The 24,866-nt window shown below is 42.2% G+C and overlaps 1 protein-coding gene across 3 annotated transcripts; it reads right to left on the bottom strand.

Moving 5' to 3' along the window:
• Positions 1-111: 111 nt before the first annotated feature.
• si:ch73-181d5.4 (uncharacterized) lies at positions 112-24,772 on the bottom strand. Of its 3 annotated transcripts, none has more exons than XM_061272658.1 (16): positions 24,635-24,772; positions 16,474-16,531; positions 15,309-16,377; positions 14,981-15,209; positions 14,514-14,777; positions 14,269-14,434; positions 9,384-9,885; positions 9,141-9,300; positions 8,857-8,970; positions 8,614-8,763; positions 8,353-8,503; positions 7,659-8,271; positions 7,394-7,547; positions 7,227-7,316; positions 6,879-7,074; positions 112-6,770 (listed from the first exon to the last, which is right to left on the bottom strand). In XM_061272658.1, the coding sequence occupies exons 2-16, from the start codon at positions 16,514-16,516 to the stop codon at positions 646-648; spliced, it is 10,026 nt and encodes a 3,341-aa protein (XP_061128642.1). In that variant the 5' UTR covers positions 16,517-16,531; positions 24,635-24,772; the 3' UTR covers positions 112-645. The 3 variants fall into 3 exon arrangements, with proteins under 3 accessions (XP_061128642.1, XP_061128641.1, XP_061128643.1); XM_061272657.1 differs by having other exon boundaries at positions 24,579-24,739; XM_061272659.1 differs by having other exon boundaries at positions 14,514-14,774; positions 24,579-24,739.
• Between the last annotated feature and the right edge of the window lie 94 nt (positions 24,773-24,866).

The following is a 24,866-nucleotide window of genomic DNA, read 5'->3' as shown; positions in this document are numbered from 1 at the left end:
GAGAATTCAATTAAGCTCTCAACAATGGACAATAAAGGGCACGCAAACTCCAGGCAGGAGGACCGCAGGGCAAAAGAAATATATATAATAAAAAGAATCAAAAGCCAAGAGGAAAAGAGAGGCCATTTTTTATTGTTTTCTGTTGTAAAAGGGTCATCAACTGAAGCAACATATACACTATAAACTAAACATATACAATTATGTACAAACATTTGTTAAATCTTCATGAAAATGCTCCATCATCTGACTTTACAAGTGGGTTAGACACATTTTGTCCCAATTAAAGAGAATCATCAATGGTCTTCAATAACTTTACAACTGAAACAAGCAAGACAAATATTAACAGAAAAACCTGGTGAGATTTCACTCTGTGGTCACCATATTGATTTTGCATTTAGAGCTTGTTAAATCTTCATTAAGGTATGAACTCTTCCCACTTATATACCGTTCTGGTTGACAGAATTACAAAAACAATTTTATCTGTATAAGCATTAACCAATACGATGATTATTCTTGAATTTTTGGACGCGAATTACTAGCTTCCGATTTGTCACTTTTGTTACGCTTATCTCTGCCATTTTCAGCAAGACCTTTTTGAGCTTTTGTCTTTGTTGCTGAAATAATCGACCCCTATTCCACTACCTGTTAATGAGGTGGCCTATTTTGTTTTTGTTTTGTGCCCAACATGTTAGGATTGTTCATTTTGTGATTTGGCAAGCCTAAGCGGCTTACCGTTGGAGTGGGCAGCAAGCCAGCCCGAGGCTTTGGAGTTTTTATTTCCGCTTGACTTCGTGGATTTTCTGAACTACCCCAATTATCCCTTTGAGGACCACGGACTGCTTGATACTTAGGTCTTAGACCCCTACCTCGGATGCCTAATCCTCTCTTGTACGGTCTTGAGTTCCTTATGTTAGAATCGGGTTCCCTCGAGTCAAAAACTGGGCCTCTCTTGTCCTCGCCTCTTCGAGTCCACGTCGGGACTTCAGTGTCTGTATCCCAACCACCCGGCCCGTGTCCCAGTCTTTGATTGTCAGGTGCCCCTCTCATATCCATTTTGTTATGAGTAAATCCTCTCATGTCAGAGTCTTGCATCATAAAATCAGGTTCAGATCCTTGGTGACCTGGTGATGGGCAATTCATCACTAAATCGTCCCTCTTGCTTTCTATTGCTCTCGGATGTAAATTTCTAGCATCACCAACCCTTTCATCATATGGATTTTCATTGTATCGACCATCTGCGTCTCCCATTCCTCTTCGCTCGTAGCTGTCCTGCATCTCAACTTCTCTTCTGTTTTGGAATGAATTGTTTTTAGCATGTTCAGGCCATGGCCGTTCCATGCTTGGACCTCTTGGTCTTTGTGACTGCCTGTCACCCTCTTGAACACCGAAACGATCTGAACCACTGCCTGGAACTCTCCTTTCATTGCTTGGTTGTCTGCAGTCCATGTTTTCTGATCCCCATCTTGGCTCAGCAACCCCTCTACCAGACTCTCTAAAGTCATTTCCAGGTCCCAATCTGTCAGGTCTAGCACACATCATATCATCGTTATCTTGGCAAGGCCTTGGATTCCTAAACCCAGGACCACCCCAATCATCTTCACAAGATCTTCTAGGCCCAGGAAGCATAGGTGTCCGATCTGGTATGTGCCCTCGCTCTCTCATCATAGGGCCCCTGCGAGCGTTAAAAGGCCCCTCGGTATTAGATTCAAAATCATCATTACGCTCTGGAAAAGGTTGAGGATACCTGTCATCATGATGGTCCCAATCATTTTCAAAATGTGTTTCCCGTTCATCTGGCCAATGTATTTCAGCGTCTGCGCCTCTACAATCTGGTGCTGGGTATCTGCAATCTGCTGCTTTCCATTTGGCTTGATGACTATTTTTGAACTGACATTTCCTTCTATGCCTTTGATCTTGCCTACCATCTCGACCTGATCTGTCGTTATGCCTGTTTCCTGGTCCCATGAACGATGGTCCATTTTCTCTCCAATTGGGACCTGGTCCCCCTTGATCTCTCTCAAAATTCATCATTTGGAAGTCATTGTCTTCTGGTTCTCGTCTGTCAGACCCCAAGCCTTCAATGTGTGGATCTCTAATTTCGCATACTGGCCCTCTGAAATCTTGACCTTCCCTCTCATACTCCAAGTCATCTCTGAAAGGTGGACTTCTCCTGTTGCACTCTGGGCCCCTCATTTGGGGAAACATTTTATCCGGGCCAGGTTCTCTATCAGAAAAAACACTGCCGTACTTCATTTCTTGCCTATCGGGATGTCTCCTATCAGGCCCGGGGAAATCTGTGTTTGGACCCAAATGTTCATTCCCTGGTCTGTTGGGAATTCTTGCTTCTGGCATTCTATGTTCCATAAATGGTTGCTGGCTTCTAATATCAGGCCCCAGAGGATTTCTTTCTGGTCCTCCTTCGGCCATTTTGTGTTCCATAAATGGTTGATTTCTTCTGTTATCAGGCCCCGAATGATTTCTTTCACCTCTTCTTTCAACCATTCTATGTTCCATAAATGGTTGATGTCTTCTGTTATCGGGCCCTGGATGATTTCTTTCAGGTTCTGGTCCCCTAATATCTGGTTCTCTCCAGTCATGCAAGACTACCTCCCTATTTGGATTCCCTCTTTCTGACTGAGGGTCCCAAGTTGGTCTACTAGGTTCGAGCCTATCAAGGCCTAACTCATCAACGTGTCGATCTCCCCAAGGAGCAGAAGGCACATGACCATCTATTGAACTTCTTTTAAATGCGCGCCCTCGCTGATTATTTCTTGGCAATCCCATTTCTCCTATGCCAGGCTCTATCGCCCTAAAATTAGAATATTCAGATGTGTTTCTGTCAATGGCCGAACAGTTGATTGGCAATTCCCTCCTCCTTTCATTCCCTGGCCCACTGAAATGTGAGCCTGCAAGTCCTTCTGTGCTTTGAAATTCCATATCAGGTTTTCTTCCACTAAGAACACTATCGGCCATAGCTGGATTTCCAATGTTTAGTTCTTGTGATCTGAAATTGCTACCACCTGGTCCTCTTCTATCATGTAAAGGAATTCTCGTGTCAGTACATAACCTTTCGGGATCATTCCAGTTACACATATTGGGTCCTCTGCCATCACCCCGTGGTCTGGTGAAATCTGGACCACCCAGTTCTCTCCTGTCAGATACTGGAACTTCTTTTTTAGGATGAATTTTCCCTTCCCTAGGTCCAGTGCCACGTGAACCACCGGGTCCTCTGCTATCGTGCTTTGCAGGCCCAACATTTGGCACTCCCACTTCAACCTGTGGTTTACGAGGGTCTACACTAATACTGACTCTTTTTTCAAGACCTTGGTTTTCCATTGCCGTACCTCTCCAGCCAGGCTGATGGACTTTGCTTTCATCTGGTCCATGTTGCCCTTTTCCTAATGAATCTCCAATTGGACAATTCCAATCAATTGTCTTGCACTCAAAGTGTTCTATACTTTGACTGCTGTTAACTCCCATACCGGTTCTTTCAGCCCTCCAATTGGCTTTTTGAATATTAGAAATCCCATATTGGTTTTGCTGAGCATTATTTTCATTAGTTCCCTTAGGACATTGGTCATGTTTGTTATTTCCTTTAACGTTTACATCATTGCTACCTGTAAGTCTTTCTCTAATGCCTCTGTCTGGAACATGTGAGTCAACTCCACGACTAAAGCCTTGACCAGGCCCCAACGAACATATTTCGCCTACATTTTGCTGTCTAATACCGTGTCGGTTTTCTCGTATTGTCATGTCAAGACTATGCACACTCCTTTCAATCCTAATATCATACTGTGTTTCTTTGAAATGGTGTGCAGATCGAACGTCTTGTCCCGTAGAGGAAATGCTGGACTGAACATTTCCATAATTTATAGTTAGTCCCGGTCTATGCATGGATATGTCTTTGTCTCCTTTCAAGCATTTTTCAATGTTTCGCTTTTCATCTGACAATAATGTAGATGCTGTCTGCAGGTATCTGTCGTCAGAACACGTGGATGAATTCGACATTAAAGTACTTTCTTGATGTTGTATGTTTACATCTCTGCCAAGTTTCTGAGAATCCTGAAGCAAAGTCTTACTTTTGATACCGGGGTTACTACCTGTTATTGTCAAATCTGAGACTCTGTCTTGATTTTGAGAACCCCCAATATTCATGACACCTGCCTTGCATGCTGGTTGTTCTGGCGGATCTACTTTTAGACGAGGAACTTCAGGATCTTGCGCTGGATGACCACCCGGTCTTGGACATTTTCGAACACGGCTTATTTCTGGGCCTGAACTTGTGCTTATTTCCACAGTTGTATCTGAAGGTCCACCCCCTTGACTCAATATTTCTGAATACTTTTGACCCTCGCTCTCTGTCTTTATCACATTTCGCTCTCCTGAATCTGAACCCCATATATTAAGCGCTCTCAAAATAATGCTCTTAACATTTGATGTACCTTCAAAATGTTTGTTCACCAAAGTTGCTTTGTTTACAGAAAGCTGGCAATCTTTTGCTGTTTCCACTGTTGGTGTCAGGTTATTGATTTGTGTCTGGCAAGATATGACTTTGTGAGATTCATCTGAGGGATTATTATCCACAACACTTGGTTCCACAAACCGTGGATCGGGATCAGGGCTCTCAGGGGAATCCCGGAGGGGAGGGTCAATTTCTCTGAGGGGAATCGAACTTTCAAATTTATCTCCACTTGTTACTGGCTGTTTATTCACCTGTGGAGACGGAACATTAACTGCATTATCAAGCCCACTGGCCTTGTTTTGTAAAGGATCATTGGGTTTTGCTTGTTGTGATGTTTCAACTTTTAAATTGGGTACATTTTCTTGTGAAAAGTCTTCAGACCTATTAGATTTTAAATTATGTTCATCACTGGTATTTATCATAGAAAGAGGGGTATTCAATGCCCTAGTATGTTCAAGTTGTCCAGCATCTGGGTTCAACTGACATTTTAAAGGGACATGCATTTGTTTCTCAGTGGGACTAGGGGATACCCTGAACTCTTCAGGTGCTTGTGGAATCAAATCATTTTCCATGGGAGAGGACGTTGACCTCCTACGATCATGGGAATGGTGCCGAGTACTGTGCGATTTACGGTGACGCGCCTGCCGTTCAGAGTGGTCTCTTCTATGCTTTGACCTATCCCTTTCACTTTTTCTGTGTCTATCTTTTCCTCTGTGTTTCCTGGAATGTGAAACAGAACGTTGGCTCGATGGACTTCTGCACCGGCCTCTTTCACGATGTCTTCGTCTCTTTGGTGATGACCTACGCCTTCTGCTGTGATGTGAAATTGAAGAGGCGTAGTTTTGGGGTAAAAAGGAATCCTGAAAATTTGCTGTACCTCCTTGAAACACATCCTCTTGGATTTCATTGAAAAGGTCATCTTCTGGATCATAAGGTACATCAGAATCTTCAATCTCACCGGCAGAAGAAGATTTGTCATTTTCGTTTCCATTGTCTGAAACTTCAGCTTGTTCTGTAACTGGTGTAATATTTGAAGAAGAAATGGCTTTTTTGTCTTTTTGCCGATCAGTTTGTGACTCCTTGCCGGGAAGAGCGGCAGGCTCTGTTAGACTGCTGGCTTCTTCCGGCTTTGACTCTTTTGATTCTGAATGTTTGGACTCTAAGTGAATCGTACCACTTGGAAGGGATGCGACTTGACTGAGAGGCAGAGGCTTGGAGGGAGAAGACTTCATGGAATCACTAGCAGAAAATTGTGCCATAAACATACCAACAGCCTCTCTTTGTTGACGAAGTGCCTCTTCCTGTTCCTTTAATTGCCGCTTTTGCTCTTCAATCTGTTTATTAAGTTCCTCAAGCATTCGCTGCTGCTCAGTCAGCGTAGCAGCTGAGACGACTACCGTACCTATGGGAAGGTTCTGTGGAACGGAAGGGAGAGACGACGTTTGGGGTGGAGTTTTGGCTAAAGACGGTGTTTCAACCGTTGCGGCAATCGCAACTGACGACGGAGGGTTTGACATTTTAGTTTGATTTGTCTTCTTTGCCTCACATTGGAGATCTTGAAAAATAGTCTCATCCTCTGGATCATAGGCCACATCATCATCCACAGCACTTTTTAATGGAGGCTCTTCCAAATTACTTTTTCCTTTGCTCTGTGAAGAAACTGTTTTATATCCTCGTGCTGGGTCATATTCCTCTTCTGGGTCATAAGGGCGATCAAATTTGTCTTCCACTTGAATATCTTTGACTTTAGATTTCTGTCCATACTGTTGAACAATTGGATCCATCATTGAGCCAGAAAACACAGTTACCTTCGCGCTCATCGTTGACATGTTGGTAGTACAACGTTCCTCATTAGAAACCATGTCAGGACCTTTCTTATCTTTAAACAATGCACCCGAGATAGTTGATCGTGATTTAACATTGGGGGCTTTGACGTTTGTATCAGGGATGCTACTAGATGCGGATTGGCTGGATGCAGCAAGAGCTCTGGTAGAAACGGTGGGGTTTGATTTAAAAGGGGTCAGATGCGATGGGCGTCCTTCTGCATTGGAAGAAAAGTTCGAGGTTGACCCAGGACAAGGAGGCGAGTCAGGTGGGGTTGTGCTTGCAGGGGTCTCAGGATCATAGGGTTGGAAAACCTCCAATTTGTCAGAACCGTAGAGGACTGGAGGTTTTGGGATCCACATAAGGTCTTTAGGGAGAACTTTTGTTTTCTTTTCTTCTATTTCCTGAAGTGCACTTCCGAAACGTTTTGCTTTTTGGATAATTACCAAACCAAGAAGAAGATTGGGCCGGTTCTTTTCAAGTCCTGTAAAGACACAGTACGTAAACATTAAACAACCATGCAAACAATATGTTGCTAGTTAAGATAAAGAAAAGACTGTAGTGAGAAAAAGTGTCTAGAGCAATATCACACCTGGTCCTTCAAGGGGTTGCAGAATGGATGGAACGGATTCCTTTCCACTAAGTGGTACAATGTAGACATCCTTGATGGAACGGCTGTTGTTGGAAACTACACCAAAACGCCCTCGGCTGCTGAAGTACGAAAAGAGCGAGACATATGCCACCTCTTCTTCTTCTGTAGCAGGATGGAAACGGATCACGCATAACTCCTAACACACAAAAACAACCCAGAAAAATGTATCATTTAAATTAAGTCATCACGGTAAATAGAAAAATATCAGCATTTTTTCATCTACAGCTAAAATGAAGGAACAAGATCATTGCTTCAGTACTATTGGGATTGAGTGCCTATGGTGCTTGCCTTTGAAATGTTGGTCTTGAGCTTGGCAACATATTCCCACACTGTTTGAGGCATGATTCGTCCACCAATTTCAATGCTATCGGGTAGTTCCTAAAGGTAAAAAGAAATGTATTTATAGTTTAGTGACAAACAATGACAGAGCTGATACGATAAAACAAAAACATTACCAATTTCAGTGTTTCGGCAGATCCTGATACCAAATAGCACTTGGTAGCAAACTTAGACACAGTCAACATGTTGAGGAAGCCTTTCCACATGACTTCTTGTTTGGCCAGGAACTGTGACGTTTCACCACTGCTTGGAGATTGAGAGATGACATTTCTGGAAAACAATCCAACAAAACGAATCCATACTCACACCTGAGCCATTTCACACAATTTTACAACGCATAACGAATATTATTACATCATAAGCATATGTTTCTATAAATACCTTGAGGACATGCCATAGAGTCGGGGATCAGCCGAAGAGGATGGCTTCATTAGGATAGATTTTGGTAATGGTTTTGTTGGTGGAACGGGCAATTTAGGTACAAATGATGAAGCAGAGCTATCCTCTCTAAGAGAATTATAAGGTGCTGATTTGTTCTTCAATGTATTTGTAGGACCAGGGACGCTACACGAAGAAGCGGCGTTTCTATTGGCCGCAGTGCGGGGGTCACGTCTCGTAATTGTCACTGTGGAGACGGCCGGAATCACAACGGGCGTGTATGATCTTTTGGATGAAGTTTTAGAAGTATCTGGGGATGAAGGGGACTCCATGACAGGGGAAGCAGGTGACTCTAAAGTGGGAGAGGCTGGTGAATCCCTAATGGGAGAGGCAGGAGATTCAACCGCAGCAAAGTCGCTTGTGTCAATAACAAGACGGGAAGATGGGTCGAACATAGGAGATGATGAATAATCAAAATCCGGTGTGTCGGGTGAGTCAGGTGGTGCTCGTAGAGGTGAGTCGTCTCCTGTAGACTTTCTCCACCGTGAAAAATGTTTAGTGCTTGATTCAGACACTTTCGTCTTTTTGGTTGGGGGTTGGTCTTCCCCTATTTGTCCTTTGAAACAAAGATAGCAACCAAATATTTAAGATAAGTAAGAATGGGAGGATGTACTTATAATAGATTTGTTGAATTCACCTGTACAGATCTTGCATTTGAGGTCAAACAGGTGAGCCTTGTGTTCTGAGGTAGTGTCTTTAAGCATACAGGTAAGAACATCTGGCAATGCACTCCCTTTGGTTGGCTCACTTGTTTTGTTCTTGAGAATGTGAGTAGGAAGACTTTTCTTCTGTTTGCAGGGTGAAAACGTTCAACACAGGAAGTCAATCACGTTCGTGAAATGTCATTAGACCAATAATGATGTCAAAACATCATACTTGAAATAAGATAAATGCTCACATTGCCTACTGGTCTTTTCTCAGTCTTTGTGATGTTTAAACATGGGAGATCAACCTTCACAGCTTCGGGTTTAGGGATGTTTAAAGAGGAAAGATCAACCTTCACAGCTTCAGGTTGCGGCAACGAACCGGATGCTTTGGCATCTTTAACCTACAAACAAACAGGATTTTATTTATCACAGGGGAAAACTATTCATTTGCACTGCCTGCCTTATTTTTCTTTGGCAGCAGATATAGGATTTACCCGTGATGTGTCCTTTACATTGTCTGGGGCCTTGGTACCCTGCATGTCCTTTTGGCTCATCCTGACTAGTCTGAAAGGACTGATGTCTCCTTGCACAACTCGATACAACAAGCCCTAGAGAAAAAAAACAAGTGACTCATCACTACATACAGCACCTACAATCTAGATAATACATAAAGAAGTAAATCAATAAATACATAAATTATTATTGCTCGATATACAGCGCCTACAATTTCGATAATAAACAGATAAAATAAATAAATCAACTTCATAACCGAGCAAACCTTGTTTTTGGGATCTTTCAAGTTGAACATAATTGTTCTGTACTTATTCATGTACTTGCTGTCTGTATTGCGAAATATGTCGAACATCTCCATCTCAATGCTTGCAACGAGCTTGACAGCATCACTTTCAGACATGGTCAGTTCCTCACAGTCACAAACCCTTGACAAACAAAGAGCGAGTCGATATGTTATGTACCAATTGCGACCTTCCCTGTCGATTTTGGCATTGCTGAATATATTTACCTTTTGGACAGGATGCCTGTGAGGGAGCGCTGGATGCTCTGTCTGACCTGGTTATTAGGCAGAGATGGTCTGGAGGGCGGCGCACTTGGTGCAGGTGGCACGGGCAGATTCCGGGTCTCGTTCAGCAGGGTCGGGGCCGAAGGCTTTTGGCATGAGGTTACCGTCGAAGACGGCTGAAGTCCGGATTGCTTCTTTGGTATTATATATGTTGCCAAAGAGTTCAAAACACTCCCCGTCGAATTGTGTTCAGATGTGGTCGAAGATTGTGAGGCCGGAATTGGAGCGGATTTTGCTCTTTTGGGAGGTACGGCGGGATCTGATCCTTCAGTTGTTTCAACTGAAGTGTATCTTTTTGTGGATTCCATCGTGCTGTTATGAGGGGTACTCTGTGGTACAACTGGTTCCGACACAGGTTGAAGTGAGGGACATGTGTCTGTGGAGGGGTCCTTTGAAAGTGGTTTTGGGGGAGTTTCAGTGTCTTTTTGTTTACATTCTTTTGAAGCTGTCGGGTGGGAAAAACATGACATTGTGTGAGTATCATTGCTTGATGGCAACAGAGACATTCCGTACTGTGCAACAAGTCTTAGCCACATCGAGTTCAACATGTGATCAACATGTGAGCAGCATTAAGCTCGGCTGTTGCTGATCTGACAGCTCTGACAGCTTAATTGCTCATATGGCAGACGGAAAAATCAACAACTGGCCACCATTGTTCTAAAGTAAAGCTCTTGGGTAGGACAAGCAGTTCAGATCATGGATAGATGGGTTGCTGGAGCATCTGTTTCTCATGAGGTCCAAATGCCATCTTGACAATAATTACTTCGGTGTGTGCATGTGTGGAAGCATGTCTGTGGCCTTTCAACATTAACGATATTACAATAAAACTGGTCAAAAAGAATTTGCTATATTTTGAATCAGAGATGCAAGTAAACTGAGATTAATTGATGACGGAAGGCCAATTGAATAATATTCAAATATAACATACGTATTAATGACTTAGAATGGTGTGCGGTGCGAGAAAGCAATTAGAGCGTGATTTCGAAAAAATCTCAGTGGCAGCAAGAAACCACATCATTGCAGAAAAATGTAGATTTTAGATTACAACAAAGCAGAATCTAGAAGTTTGCTATTTCTCATGGCATCGTGCCACATCTTAATGCTATACCTGTGCAAACTCAATAGGGGAAGCTGAGATCATTTAATCATAGACTGATGAATATCATAGTACCTGATTGATCATACGGAATAATGCAAACCTCAGCCGTATAGGAAAGCAAAAGAGCTAAGAATGAAAAGGCCTACTCTCAGAATACTTAAATAGTATTCTGTAGAAAGTGGCCTGATATCTAACAAAATAACTTTGCTCACTTTAAATATTGGTTTTGTTAATACTGAATTTACAAATGAACCGCATTTGTTAAAAATAACAGCAAATTGGGCATCTAGATCAAGACCTCATAGAAGCCCGGCAGAGTGTAAACTGCTCTGTAGCCAAAAAAACACTCAGTTCACCTTTTCCAAACACAAAGTTGAGCCAGCAATCTGTGCTTCCCTGACAGTTAAGAAATTACTGAGGCGCAACATTCAAAAACAGCTTTTCTCCCACAATGCAACTTTTACAATGCTATCTTAATTGCGTATATTTAGTAAAACGATAAATCTCATGGATGATTATATTTTAGAACTAACTACTAACTTTTTGGGCAGAACACCTTCTAAACTGTAGATAAGACAACGTACGTTTTGTAAATCAACTATACATAGATGTCATCAGAGGTTGCGCAACATATATATGTCCACTAGAGGGCGATGACGTAACACTGTTATATTTTTGCTTGAGTCATTTTTAAGCCATTGATTTTAACCATACTAGATGCAATGACTATAATACATTTCATATGCAGAGATTTCAATTGTTTTATACAAAAGCATTGGATGCGTTTTCATGCACTCGAAATGTGCGTGTGTGTGTGGGGGGGGGGGGGGGGGTAAGTGCGTGTGTGTGCGCGCGCGTGCGTGTGCATGTACACATTTGAAGAAAATCTTTGGTACCCTTCTTTTGACGAAATAAAAACGCACGGTGGTTAAAACAAAATAATAAAAACAATGTGTAAATGGGATTAAAATTAAAAAAATATTGGTTTTGAATTATGGTTCAACAGAAGGATAAAATCAATTTGACCGTTTGACATGTTCATGATGTGTCTTCTGTAAAGCAATGCCGGTGTCGACAAAATTGTGATCTGTTAATTGGCCTATTTAAAAGGGAGATGGTCAGTCACTATGCTGTTGGGTGGCATTGTGTATATATGGACCAGAGAATTAAAGTAGAAAGTGGAACTTTCCAAACAGCATGATGGCAAGCCACAAAGATTCTGGGCAAATGTCCTATGGACATTGACTATGTCCACAGACGGAACAATGAAGCTTACCAAGAAACGATTAGGGTCACGACGGTGACATGTGGAGGCTGCTACATATGGCACAGGGTGCCTTGAATCTGTACAATGAACTCCCAAGACTATCAAGATATTTTCAACAGACACGTGCTGCCCGATGTCAGAAAACGTGTTCAGTGACAGGTCATGTATCTTCCAACAGGAAAATGATTTCAAACACACAGCTAAAATTACTTTTGAATGGCCATGAGCAAAACATTGGACTATTCTGATGTGGTCTTCCATGAGCCTTGACCTAGGGAGGAACTGAAACATGCCAGTGACTGACTCATAGTTAAGTTGTGCAAACAAATATTAAAGATATACTGTTTCTTGTCTAGTTTCCTGAAACACCAAGACAATTTAAATTCACAATCTATGGGCAACTTTAAGTCCTCCGTTAACAGAACATGTATGCTTTGGGGAACATGGAAAGAAGCAAGGGAACCGGGAGAAAAAACATGCTGGCACAGGAAGAACATGCAAACGGCATACAAGGAATACCAGAGCTGAGATTCAAACCTTGAAACCTGTCACCTTTGAGGCAGACGTGCAAACCATTATGTCACTCTGCTGCTCAACTGACCTATGACACCTTCCCTATAAAACAATCATTTCATCAATAAAGGGTTCCTTTGAACATAATAGTGATGTGTGGTTGTCTTTTTCTTCTTTACAGGGACAGGCAATGTTTGTGATCTTAAGTGTGTGTAGTGCAAGGAGGCATTATAGCCAAGCACCAGAAGACCTGGTACATATGTATGGTATGCGAAAAAAAAAAAAAAAGGACCAAATTCACAAGCCATGTCTCGAGAACTGTCATGTTTGTTAGTGTTGCACTTCCCATGTGCAGCAAGTCAGCGTGTGTAGTGGTGACATTGCATTTTTAAGAATGTACGACTCGCTTGACCTTGATCCCAACAGGGACTTGTTCAAATCTGTGGCCTGCACCCACAGAGGAGCCCTCTGCCAACCAAGAGCTCAGTCGGGAACCCAACTGTGTCCTCAAAAGGCACCAGTGGCATGATATGCAAAGATGTGACTGATGATTGATTCCAGGTTTGCCTCAAAATGTGATCTGTGATGTAATTATTTCATTTTGACTGTTCCAGGAGATCATAAAAGATTTTGTGACAGTTTCTTGCTTTAAGTAGATGTACGCATCAAATGGGCCACACCACTGTATAGTGTGTTTTGTTGTGTTTCTGGTTTTCTGTACCTTGGAGATAGATGGGTGGTCTGTTATGTCAAGACGAAGTTGATGTGCCATGATAATTGCGTTTGTGTGCGACCGGTGGCTCGCTGTCAAGACTGTTAAGTGTTGTTGTTTCTTGCAGTCAATGGTGTTGCTCTTCTGTGTTTTATAGAGGATGGTGGGGGTGGGTGGGGGTGTTTGCAGCTATTAGACCACTTGCTAAATTCCCCCCTTTAAGAATTGTAGTGTGTAAAAAAAAAACTGTGAGGGGGAAAAAAGACGGCAAGGGAATGCCAACTGAACTGATCCTCTGCATGTTTAAAGTTTGCAACTTGTGGAGAAAATAAACTTCCTTTGCAGAGGAAGGAGGACTTCATGTCGGCTGTGACAAAGTAACCAGAATCCAAATTCTTTCATTGTCACATGGATCGCAACTTTACTCTCCTCCCCCTCGAGAATTCCTAACAAACCCAGCGATGATGTGTGATTGAAAGTGAGCTTGATTGCGATGAGAAGCAGCGTTGGCAGTGTGCAAGTTGCAGAACCAAGAAAAGAAACCAGATGCCCGACAAGGGTAGGAGTAGCTTGGATAAGGTCTGGAGGACCAGTTGGTGACCCCTGATGTATTCTGTGGTCAAATGACTCATTCCTGTGAATAATTTCTGAAGGATACTCTAGCATGCGGCTGAATTTGAAAAATAATTCTACCGCTTTCCGCACATTAAACCGAGCTTTACGTGTACTGAGTGTCCAAATGTGGAAATATCAGCTTAGAGTACATTGGTATCATGAAACATAGCTGCTAAATGGCCTGTACTTGAGCAATAAACACGATCATTTGGGGGAAAAAAGCAAATATTTCTTCAGGTGAGACACGTTGACATGTTTTTACGATTCCCCAGTGTTAGGATATGAATTGGAATCCATTTAAAGCCCACTGGATAAAATCCCAACAAGCACTGCTGTGCTTTCCTTTTTCATTTTCAACTTTCACAAAACACGTCTAAATTAATGTGCTTTGAAATGCAAAGGCATCCCCCCCCCAAAAAAAAGAAATCAAGATTGTGTTCCTGTACATCCTGGGCTACATTTGACCTAACTGTCATATACTTACCAACTCCTGACCCCTGTCATGAATTAATGACCCCAAACAACGAACAGATATTGAATAAGTGTGCATGATTGTGTTACTCGTGCCATAGGCTGCTGTATGTATGATTTGTGATGATGATGAGTAGCGAATGGTACATACACGCTGTGTTAAACTTAGGTGATGGTTGCGGAGAGGCCTGAACACCAGTTAGGGTGGGGTCACAGGCTATGGATGACGGAGTCTCCGTCTGCGTTCCATCACTTTCCGTCGGCAACTCTTCAGCTTTTGCCGCTAACCTCGCAGACACTCTAATAGTGCTTTGAGCCTGAGGGGAAGACATTTTCTCTCGTTAAACATTTATGTTGAAACTATGTTTTGATTTCAAAATGACTTGAGTGAGTTACCTTTGCAGTGGGTATTACAGGTGTGGCTTTTTTTTGCACTTGCTCTCTTGGAGTGTCCACCTTAGTGTCAGAGAGGGACTTCATAGTGACAGTAGCATGCTGCACGATGCAATCGGTGCCGCAATAAACAGATTCCCGCAATGCTGGCTTGTAGCATCCCGGGCCGATACATAGTGGACCAGAACAATCTGCCTTCATCTCCCCTTCAGGTTCGGTTCCAGGCTTTATTGCAGGAACCTGATTCACCTCCAACTTTACAGTCTTCTGAAACCAGATTGGCAACTTATGACCGGACTTCAATAGGACAATTTGAAACAATACAACAATCACGTTACAAATTGATCGTCATTCAATGAGACATGTACGGCCAGGGTGTGCGCACGGAAACTGGAACAGCAATACGTGATTAGGGGAAGTGGGGAATTTCTTAACCACTGCGACAATTAGAATCCAAATTAAAGCCGAACCTTCAGAGACTCCAATTCCGCTTTCCCCTCTGGTTCTTCATTAGGACTGAGTGACAAACACTCGGAAGAAATTTCTGGATCTTTCTGGGAGTGACACTCGGGCTGGGGGTGGCTCAGCTGTTTTGTCGTGCAAGGTGTACAAATGTACTCTTTAGCGCCTTCTGACTCACTGACACCAACGCAGTCGCCATGGAAATACTCCTGGCAACTGTCGCAGGAGATCATGAACCTAGAGACGGGACCAAATGAAGGCAAATCAGGAAATTAAACGAATCATTTGGAGAGGGCGCAACAACTCTGCTCGGGAGACCTGTGACGCACAAGTTACCTTTTGGTGTGTTTTTGCCGACAGATGCGGCACAGAGCATCGGGGTCGGAACCCTTGACGTCCGATAAGGTTGAACGTTCGGTAATATTTTTAAAGACGCCGTCGCCCTGCTTCCCCTCCCTCTCATCTGGTGCATCATTATACTGGCCCGGAGTTGTGTCATTACTCTGATCGGCATCTGTGCCTATGGGAATAAAGTCTGTACTTGTTTGCGCAACAGGACTCAGAGTTAGAAATGAGAGCGTATCCGATGGATTAACAAGTATGACATCATCGTCGTCTTCATCATCTGCCCCAGTAGCCTCAAGGTCCGATGCCTTAGCCCTTCCTCGGCCCCTTGCTTTGCCTTTAGCCTTTGCGCGCCCCCTCCCCCTTCCTCGAGCTTTTCCTCTTCCACCTGCTCTGGTTCTGGCTCCCTGTGTGCCTTTACAGTCCGGCCGCTCTTTGATTTGTATCAAAGGCATGTCATCGCTATCCTCTTCTTGACTTGAGATTAAAATTACATCCTCGACATCCCTTTGTGCCACTTGGCCTGAAACGTCAGCTCCGTCCTTGTCTGCAGGTCCCCGGAGTTCAGACACCTCTGTGTCATCTACGATCTCTGCAGGAGGGTTCTCCGTGGCATCACCAACTCTCAAAATATCAGGGACTGGCAAATCTTGAGAATTTTCCATAGACAAATCTTCATCCCCACCAAGAAGTGTGAAAGCGGTATGAAAAGCAGACCCGAAATCTTGCCACATGTTTGGATCGAGACACCCTTCCGCAGAGGTTGCCGGCGGTTTTGTCTCCTCGGATACAGGTGAGGACGAAGCGGACCAATCGAGGTCTTCTAAAATAGTCCGAGGTCCTTGAGGAGATGGGGTGGCGTTGTCGTCTCTGGAGGCTTGGGTTCGCCGTGCGAGACGGCTTCTAACTCGTCGTTGAGGCGGAGGGCTGTGGTTTAAGTCTCCAATTTCTTCCATAAACTCACGTCGAGCTAAAGTTGATCGCCTGAAACCCCAAGATTTTCTAAGCTGGGGCAATCCCGGTTTATCATCTGAAGCTCCTGATTGGTTCTGCTGCTCTTCTACAAAAATAAACCACAATACCCAAAAATACAGATTATTTAACTCATAATCATTTGGATTGGCCAATCAACAAAGAATAGTATTAGATGCTTTACCTGAGCCTGCATTATTGTCCATTGGTTTCCCACTGACATCCATTGGAATGAATCAAGGCTGTCCAAAATAAAGTATATTACTTATTAGCACATGAGTGAAATGAAGTGATGCAGGAAACGACTCGAAGTCAACAGTATAAATTGTTTGTGTATATGTGTGTGTGTGCGCATATGTGTGTCAGAGACACAACATAAAATGTGTCACAATATTCCAACTCTTATGCACTTTATATATTTGTGTATATCAGTGCAACGGTATATTATAATAACATAGACCCCCTTTGTGAACCTATAAATGTTGAGCACACCATCCATCGAGTTATATTACTTAAAAAAACATTACCCAATGAGCCCCAATATATTGAAATTGCCATATGCAAATTTTCATATGTTGATCAATTTACGTAAGTAAAATTAGGATTATTTGTGAAGGGTTCTAATGCCCCGTATCCCATTAGGCTGGGAAGGCAATCGTAAAAGGGCGAGCCACCAACGTCTTTGAAGTGCGCTCAAGCCAAATGCGTCACCGGCTTTTTTCACCATAGGATCAATCTCCTATTCTTACCAGGGACCAGCAAACCGTAACTTATCTTACTACTGGCTCTCACCAACCAGTGGCTCCCGGGCTGCATGTGGCCCTTTGCCCAGTTTCAAAACCGGTTCCAATATTCCGGCTGGGTAAGGCCATGCTCATATTCAGTTTTTCTAAAAACCCAAGTAAGACCCCTGGGTAAGTCCTTTTGTAACCCGATCATTTGGTCGTGCAAACCCATATGGAACATTTCATTTGAGGGAAGCAATCATTTGTGTTCTCTGAATGCTCTACCCGCAAGAAATCTTGGGTCTTTTCAACCAAACACAGGCAGAGGTAATCAAAGATGGCAACAAAAAAAAAACAGCACAACACTTTTGTAGGGAGGAGGAAATCCACTACTTCGTTACTCTGACATGGTGAAAGATACAATGCCCTTTATTGATGGGAGAAAGTAAGAAGCGGAAATGACATCAATTTGCATCATGACTTTCATCCGTTGCGGTCTCGATGGGGAGACCCCGATTGATCAGAGTAATTCACTCACGCATACGAACGGGTTTTTTGTAATGTTTCAGAAACCAGAATTTTGACCTTCCTTCCGTCACAAAATGAGCAAAGTCGGGGTTAACTGTTGTCAGTCAACACTTCCTGATATGAGCCCACGTACTTTTGACACAGAGCAAGTGCAGTGTGAAAAGGGCTCATTCGGATGAGGCTATAGAATTGATTATATTCATCAAGCTAGGTGCCAGCTTCGTGCATCTCAAACACATCTGCTTTAATGCAAATGACGGTAAAAACACTTCATTTGAAAAAGAAGCACTATATTTTATTCCATATGTATGTATTTATGCAGTGTTCATTTTTGTACTTGCAATGCTATTTATCTAATATGGTAGGTAGGAGTATGTTTAGATAAGACTTGTGCTTATCTAACATGTCCCTTCTAAAACAAAGCAGAAGCTCTTTTTTCATCAGATATTTCAAAGATGACTGAACTTTGGAAGTAGTTACCGTAATTTCCGGACTAAAAGCCACTGCGTTTTTCTCAAGCTTTGAACCCGGCGGCTTGTCGTCTGATGCGGTGTATCTATGGATTTTTTCATGATTTTCGTGATGACTTGATCACTTATACACTCGTAAAAAGGCTGTGGGCCGCTGTTGTGCGGCATCGCTTTGTTGGGCAGAGGGGTATGTGACACGGTCACTGGAGAGAAGAGTGGTGTGTTGATGGCATGTCCATCCGCCAGTGGCGTGTGGCGAAGTATATCGGACGCTATTCCAATCGGACACTGAGGAGGAAGACTTCGATGGTTTCAGTGCACAGGAGGAAGATGAAGACGGCTCTCAGTGACTTTGACTGGTATATTTTTTTAACCAGCCCTGTTAGTGCTGTGCTACCGTGTTGCTGCTTTGTTACCGTTGCATATCAGTCACTTTTACCGGTGTGTTTTTTTATCCAGCCCTATTAGTGCTGTGTTACTTCCATGGTGCTGCGGTATTACTGCCGCATCACAGGTAGTGCTTGGAAAGAAATGATAAGGTATGTTATTAAAACTTTAAAAAGGCTTTCTGTGTATAGTCTTTGTAAGTAACTCGTGTGCACATGCGGCTTTTAGTACGGTGCGGCTTATTTATGAAAATAACCAAAATGCAGTTTATAATCGCGTGAGGCTTATAGTCCAGAAATGACGGTACTCACTTTGAAAGTCCGGCAGAAAGCTGAATAATAGTTGTTACCTAAATTTACGTAGTGCTATTATCAACTTGCTTGGAATATATTGTATGGGCTGGAAAAAAAAACTGAATGGAGGGGAATTTTTCAAAAAATGGCAAAGAGCTAATGAATGGTGAGGGGACAGAATGGCAGCAGTGTATGTGTGCCCATGTGCATGACGTGGCTTTCGCAGCGGTAGTAAAAAAATTACCGTATTTTTTGGAGTATAAGCCGCACCTTTTTTCATAGTTTAGGTGGGGGTAGACTTATACTCAGGAGCGACTTTTGTGAAATTTAAAAAAAAAAATTTGGTCACACACACATTCACACCATCATTGTGAAGTAGATTCACTTCACATGTTATTTTCAGACTAAACCAGATGACGGTGCTCTAGACCTGCTTTGATAAATTCACCATTGGCTGTAACTCATATCAACTGAGAAGGGCTTAGCAAAAATGGCACCGAAAAGAAAATCATATTCTGCAGATTACTAACCGCAAGTAGTAAAATATGCAGCCGAAAACGATAATCGAGCAGCAGACAGAAATTAGTGAGAAACTTGTAAGGGACTGACGAAAAGTGAAGGTTAGTCCTAGCAAAATGAAAAAAACAAAGTTTGTAAGTGACACAGAGGATGAAGAGTTTGAAGGATTTGATGATTTGGAGTGACACAGGTTTGACAAACTTGTTATTCATGCTAGTTATTAGTAGTTTCACATTGTCTGGGGGGGGGGGGGGTTAAGTGACACAAAGGACAAAGATTTCGATGGATTTAATGATTTGGAGTGACACGGATGGTTCGATAAAATTGTTGTTTATATTATAGTTTGATATATAGTTTATAGATAGTTATATGGGCCTGTGGAATAAGTTGAACTGCAACTGACATCAGCGGCGCACCGCACGCACTTCCGGGGTTAGAAGCGCCAGTGTTTACACAAAGGATGAAGATTCCAATAGATTTAATGATTTGGAGAGACACGGATCGTTCGATAAAATTGTTGTTTATCTTATCGTTATTTGATATATAGTTTATATCTAGTTATATGGGCCTGTGGAATAAGTTGAACTGCAACTGACGACGAGTCCAACGTCAGCGGCGCACCGCACACGCGGCGTTGTTTACACAACGGACAAAGAATTCGATGGATTTAATGATTTGGAGTGACACAGATGGTTTAATAAACGTGTTCTTTGTGTTATAGTTATTCGAATCACTGTTATTGTTACGTCAGGCCTGTTCTCAGCTCCTCGTTTGTGTTTATGTCACGTTAGCATACCGTATCATTTAACCCGTTGTTGCTGGTTTATGTCTGTTCTGGGTGTTGGAATTTGTCAAATAGATTTCCCCCAAAAGTGGGCTGGTGCGACTTGTACTTCGGTGCGACTTATAGTCCGAAAAATACGTAGTCTCACACCATCCAAAACCTTTCAAAAAAGCTCAATTTAGCTTGTTCATAAAAAAATGTTCATCAGGGAGAAACGCACTACATTGATTCACAATCGCTCACCCCTAAAGAAATGGAAAAGTTGACTTTTGCTTAATGTACACACGGGCAATGGTGTAATTGTAATTGTGAATGAGTTTAGTTGTCTGGCCAATATTATTTCATGACTAAATGCATGTGAGCAAACATGTCAGACATTAAAAATGTCAATAAAGATGTTATTTTTTAGTGTTAAATTTGAGTAAAGCTTATGCCAAGTTTAACTATCCGTATTATGTTTTTGCACAATATTTGACTAAAATCAAACTTTCATCACAATTGCAACACATAGCAGCAACATTATCAAGGTCTGTACTAAGTCATGGTGAGTACTCAAATGTAACTACTTGAACTCATACTCTGAAAACACGTGGTGCCAAGCATCCCTGATTTTTATCTCAGCATGCTGACATACATTTTGCCATGTTGAGATTTAAAATTGAATATTTCAACAATTTGTATGTCAGTGATGCCAAATTAGAATTCACCTTGGTGGCCTTAATATTTGCTCAAACAGAGTATTTCATGTTGACATTATGTGAGTTTTAATCTTATGATAAAAAGTAGATACAATTGACTTTTTATCCCCATGCAGAAATGGCCATTAATTAAATGCAGATTTTCACTACTTGCGGGCCAGCCAAGTCCCCGTAGGCCACGAATAGTAAAAGTTTACTGTAGAAGAAACCAGCGCATCCGAGGAAATACACCCGATCAGAAATCAAAAACGTGACTTACGAGGTGTCACTCATTAGTCAAGCACTCATGGGTACATTCCAGGGTCCAAGTTAAGCCTTTTGGGTGGTCGCTCGAGTAGAACCGGCACTGGCCGTGCATATTCATTATAGAATACGTCAAATTTCAATGATTATTTCATAGTGAGTGTCTTGATACAGTATTATTTATGAAAACATTACTTTTGTATAGTTTTATTTTTCAACTGAACATTCAACATTTGGCATTTTCTAGCCTTTATATCTCATTCAAGCCATTCCTTGTCAATAAAAAAAAAGTGTGGTTATAAAAACAAAATCACAGATTTTTTGGAGGGTACGAAACCTAAAATATCGACTATTATATATTTTTAAAAAGTGAAAATGTGTTGATTTCATCCCTTTTGTTTATGAAATGTGTGCTTGAAGCGTAGAGTGGCCCTGCACAGTCGAAGAGTGAGACCTGGCCCGCGTTAATGTGGAACCCTGCACTGATCACAGGCTTGCTAATATCTTGCAAACACCTTATTCATGAAGGTCCTGTAATAATAAACGTGGGTTTTGAATGTGTCTGACTTTACAAGACCAAGTCGGGTTGTTATGATGCGTCTAGTGTGTTGGTGGAGTGCCCAGTGCACGTCACTTCTCACTGTCAACCCTCACCGCTGGCTAGCAGTATGCGAACAGGAGAGTCGAGTGCGTAAGTCTTTCCCTGCCAGTACATACCCTCTCTAACAGCAAGCCCTATGTAGTGCCTCCACGCGGCGACACATGGTAACTGGGTACAACACGGACACAGGCTAAACTACAAGGGACTCGGAGGAGGTTTGGCCCCTAGACGTGCGGCACGCAGGCCCACCGGTGTGTGGACACGCCCTGGTGCCCACGAACCAGCCCCCAACTATGGGTTAAATAGTACCACTGCCCAGTGGACTCCTCGAGAGAGGAATGGGCTAAGGGAGTCGACCCCTACAGAAAATCAATTTCCCCTTGGGTTGGTGTCAGGAAGGGCATCCGGCTGTAAAAGGTTTTGCTCCAAAAATGTTCTCAGTATAGGACTCTCAACCACGATATGGCCATGGACCGTCTCCGGTGGAAGAAAGTCATATTGAGAATCCAGTCCAACCCAGCGGCGCCTGGAAAGCGGACTTTAAACCGATGATGATGATGATGTTTTGAAGCTTTATTTTTTATAAGGCTGCGGGCGAGCCTTAAACGAGTGCATCTGCAAGTGTATGACAAATGAATGAGACATTTTTTTTATGCCAACTCTGTCAGTCACTTTCATTTTCATCCTCCACTCCACTACCTACCGTTTAGTATCCAAAACGGTGCCTGTCCTGTGATCTTACTCGTAAAGAAAAAGTCTAAAAATCCAAACAGATGGAATCCAGTTCAAATTTGTCATACTTCAGATAATCCAGGCCTTTTGTCCTTTGAGGATGTGATTTTAGCTAAATGTAATAAACAAGCAGGACGATCGAGAAGAAAGTTGTGAAACTCCAGTTGAATGGATCCTTGAACCTACCTGCGACTGATGCTCAGTATACCTCCAAAAGTTACAATGCACTCAGGAAGGTACATACTGGCACAACTACTAATAAATAACCAATTGAGAGCTGTCCATCTTTGGTCTTCAACCACATGGGTGCAAAAAAAAAGCATCTCATTCACCTCATGCTAACAAGAATGATGTTCCAGAAAAAGGGAATGAAGGTAAGTGGAAAGGTTGGTCGCGACTTTTGCTCGACGATTGGGTGCAGGAGGCCCACTCTTTCTCTCTCCCTTCAAACATGACCAGTCTTCTTACATATATAATTGATGACAGTGGATGCCTGAATGTACAGGCCAGTGTGTACTTTGTGCGTCAGGGACGGAGGTTAGGCCCTCCTGGTTCGTATTGCGTCTCACGGACTGGACTGAGTTGTTTAGACATAATGTTTAACTCGTACATTTGGCAGCGTTTTAAGCGGGTTCTCATTGGATCGTGCGACTTGCAGACCAACCTGGACAGTCCTTCTGCCATTTACACGTGGCCATGTACGTGGGCCTGTGTGTATTTGCCACTGATTGGCTATTTAAAAAAGAAAAAGGTCACTCAACAAGCCACAGTCATGATCATGCATTTTGAGTGACGGCGGAAACGCGGTTTTCCGTGTCGAACTGCATTTTGCAATGATGAACCACTAAAAATGATGTCAAACAGGTGTCATTGTTTTAAGTACAACTTTCAATTTTTTTTTGAAAGATCAAGTAACACGTGGTTAACGGGTCAGTCAACATTTCCCAAATTTGTAACTGACAACCCCCCAAAAAAGCCTACTTACAACATATGGCACCAATATTAAAAAGATCTAGGGCAATAATTACTTTGCCTTAGTTCCTGTATTTTACTATGTTCATATTAGTTCACATGTGTACATTATGACTTTCACATTGTGTGCTGTTAAAAATTTCAATATTCATTTAAATTTTCAAATCGTTATGCTGAGACTACTTACCTATCATTTGCCATGGAGATGGAAATTACCGAATTAGCTAATCAATTACAAATAGTTAGCATCATTATGCGTTGTCTGTGTGAAGCAAGCATTTCAGGGATAGCAGTTTTTATAAACGGATAAAAGATTTTAAAAAGTTTAAAACGTTTGAAGTTTTGATTCTTTTAAAAACAGGGTGGGGTCACAACTAAAACCTCAACCTCGGTTAATGCATTTCCACTGATTTCATAACTTTCTTAATATTTGTCGCAGGAAAACAATATCTCACTGGAAAATCTGTTAAAATACCTTCCTTAAAATGCTGGTGTCATGTAATTCAATCTTTGAAATTTTACACACAATTTATGTATATTTGAGTTAGTTAAACACACATGGGGTTCTGATTTTAGCTCATTGAGTGGCTCAAAGGTCACTTCAATCGTAAAGTTCAATTATGTCAGATATCACTTTACTTTTTCTCGAGAAAGGCATATCAGTTCAATCTACCAAATATTCATAATTTATCCAACATGCACATTTGAAACTTCAAGGGCCTGAAAACGATACATTAACATTCACAAGAGAACTTCTGAAATGTCAGCTGTGTTTACCATAAGAAAATAACATGAAATTCCGCCAGATAGATTTTCCCCAAATAAATTGAAACATAATCAAATTAACTCTTTAAAATCTGAACGTGTAAGGTAGTCAAACCAGACGACTATGGTCGGTATTTGTTGTGAAGACTGCTCAACATATGCAAGACAGTCCGGGCTGTATACTGTGGGCACATACTTCCCATTGATACCTAACGTGGGTAGCATTTCTGGGGTCGCAATTCTGGTAGCTAGTAGCTACTTTCACTTCTGGAGGTGACAACATGGCAAATCATCTAATCATCGTTAACTAAATCATTGTTGTCTGAAACGTCAAGACATTTGATTAACCAAATGATGAATACAATGCATTGTAGTTACGTGTTCATAATCGAGTTTCCGCCATTTGAAAGGAAGTGGAGCGTGCTTGACCACAAATACTTCGAAATTCCACCAAAAAAAAAAAAGCAGTTGAGCAGACGAGTAAAGCAGTCGACATTATAGAACAGCTTGGCTAACAGCTTAGGTGCTGGACTAACTGCGAGGATGCGCTAATGTACTAAGACAAATCTAACCTTTAACGGCTGTGTGTTGTTTTGCGTGGACGCCATGTGGAAATCAGAACGCATACCTCCGACAAAAGTGGACTATTATCCAACTAACACTTGGAATTATCCTGTTGGCTTGCTAGCACAAGCATCCATTTTCTGCCTTGTTCCACTTTCAGGACATCGCGAGACGACGCTGCGACTTCCCGCGACCTACTTCCGTTTGCGTTTTGTCACGTGAGAAACGTCATTACTGCTGCTCATTCAGGTTCGACGGTAAAGATAGTAAGCCAGAAATTAATTTAACAAGGATAT

This window comes from Syngnathus typhle, linkage group LG2, assembly GCF_033458585.1.
Source record: "Syngnathus typhle isolate RoL2023-S1 ecotype Sweden linkage group LG2, RoL_Styp_1.0, whole genome shotgun sequence".
Taxonomy (NCBI): domain Eukaryota; kingdom Metazoa; phylum Chordata; class Actinopteri; order Syngnathiformes; family Syngnathidae; genus Syngnathus; species Syngnathus typhle.
This window is presented reverse-complemented; position numbering and strand designations above follow the sequence as displayed.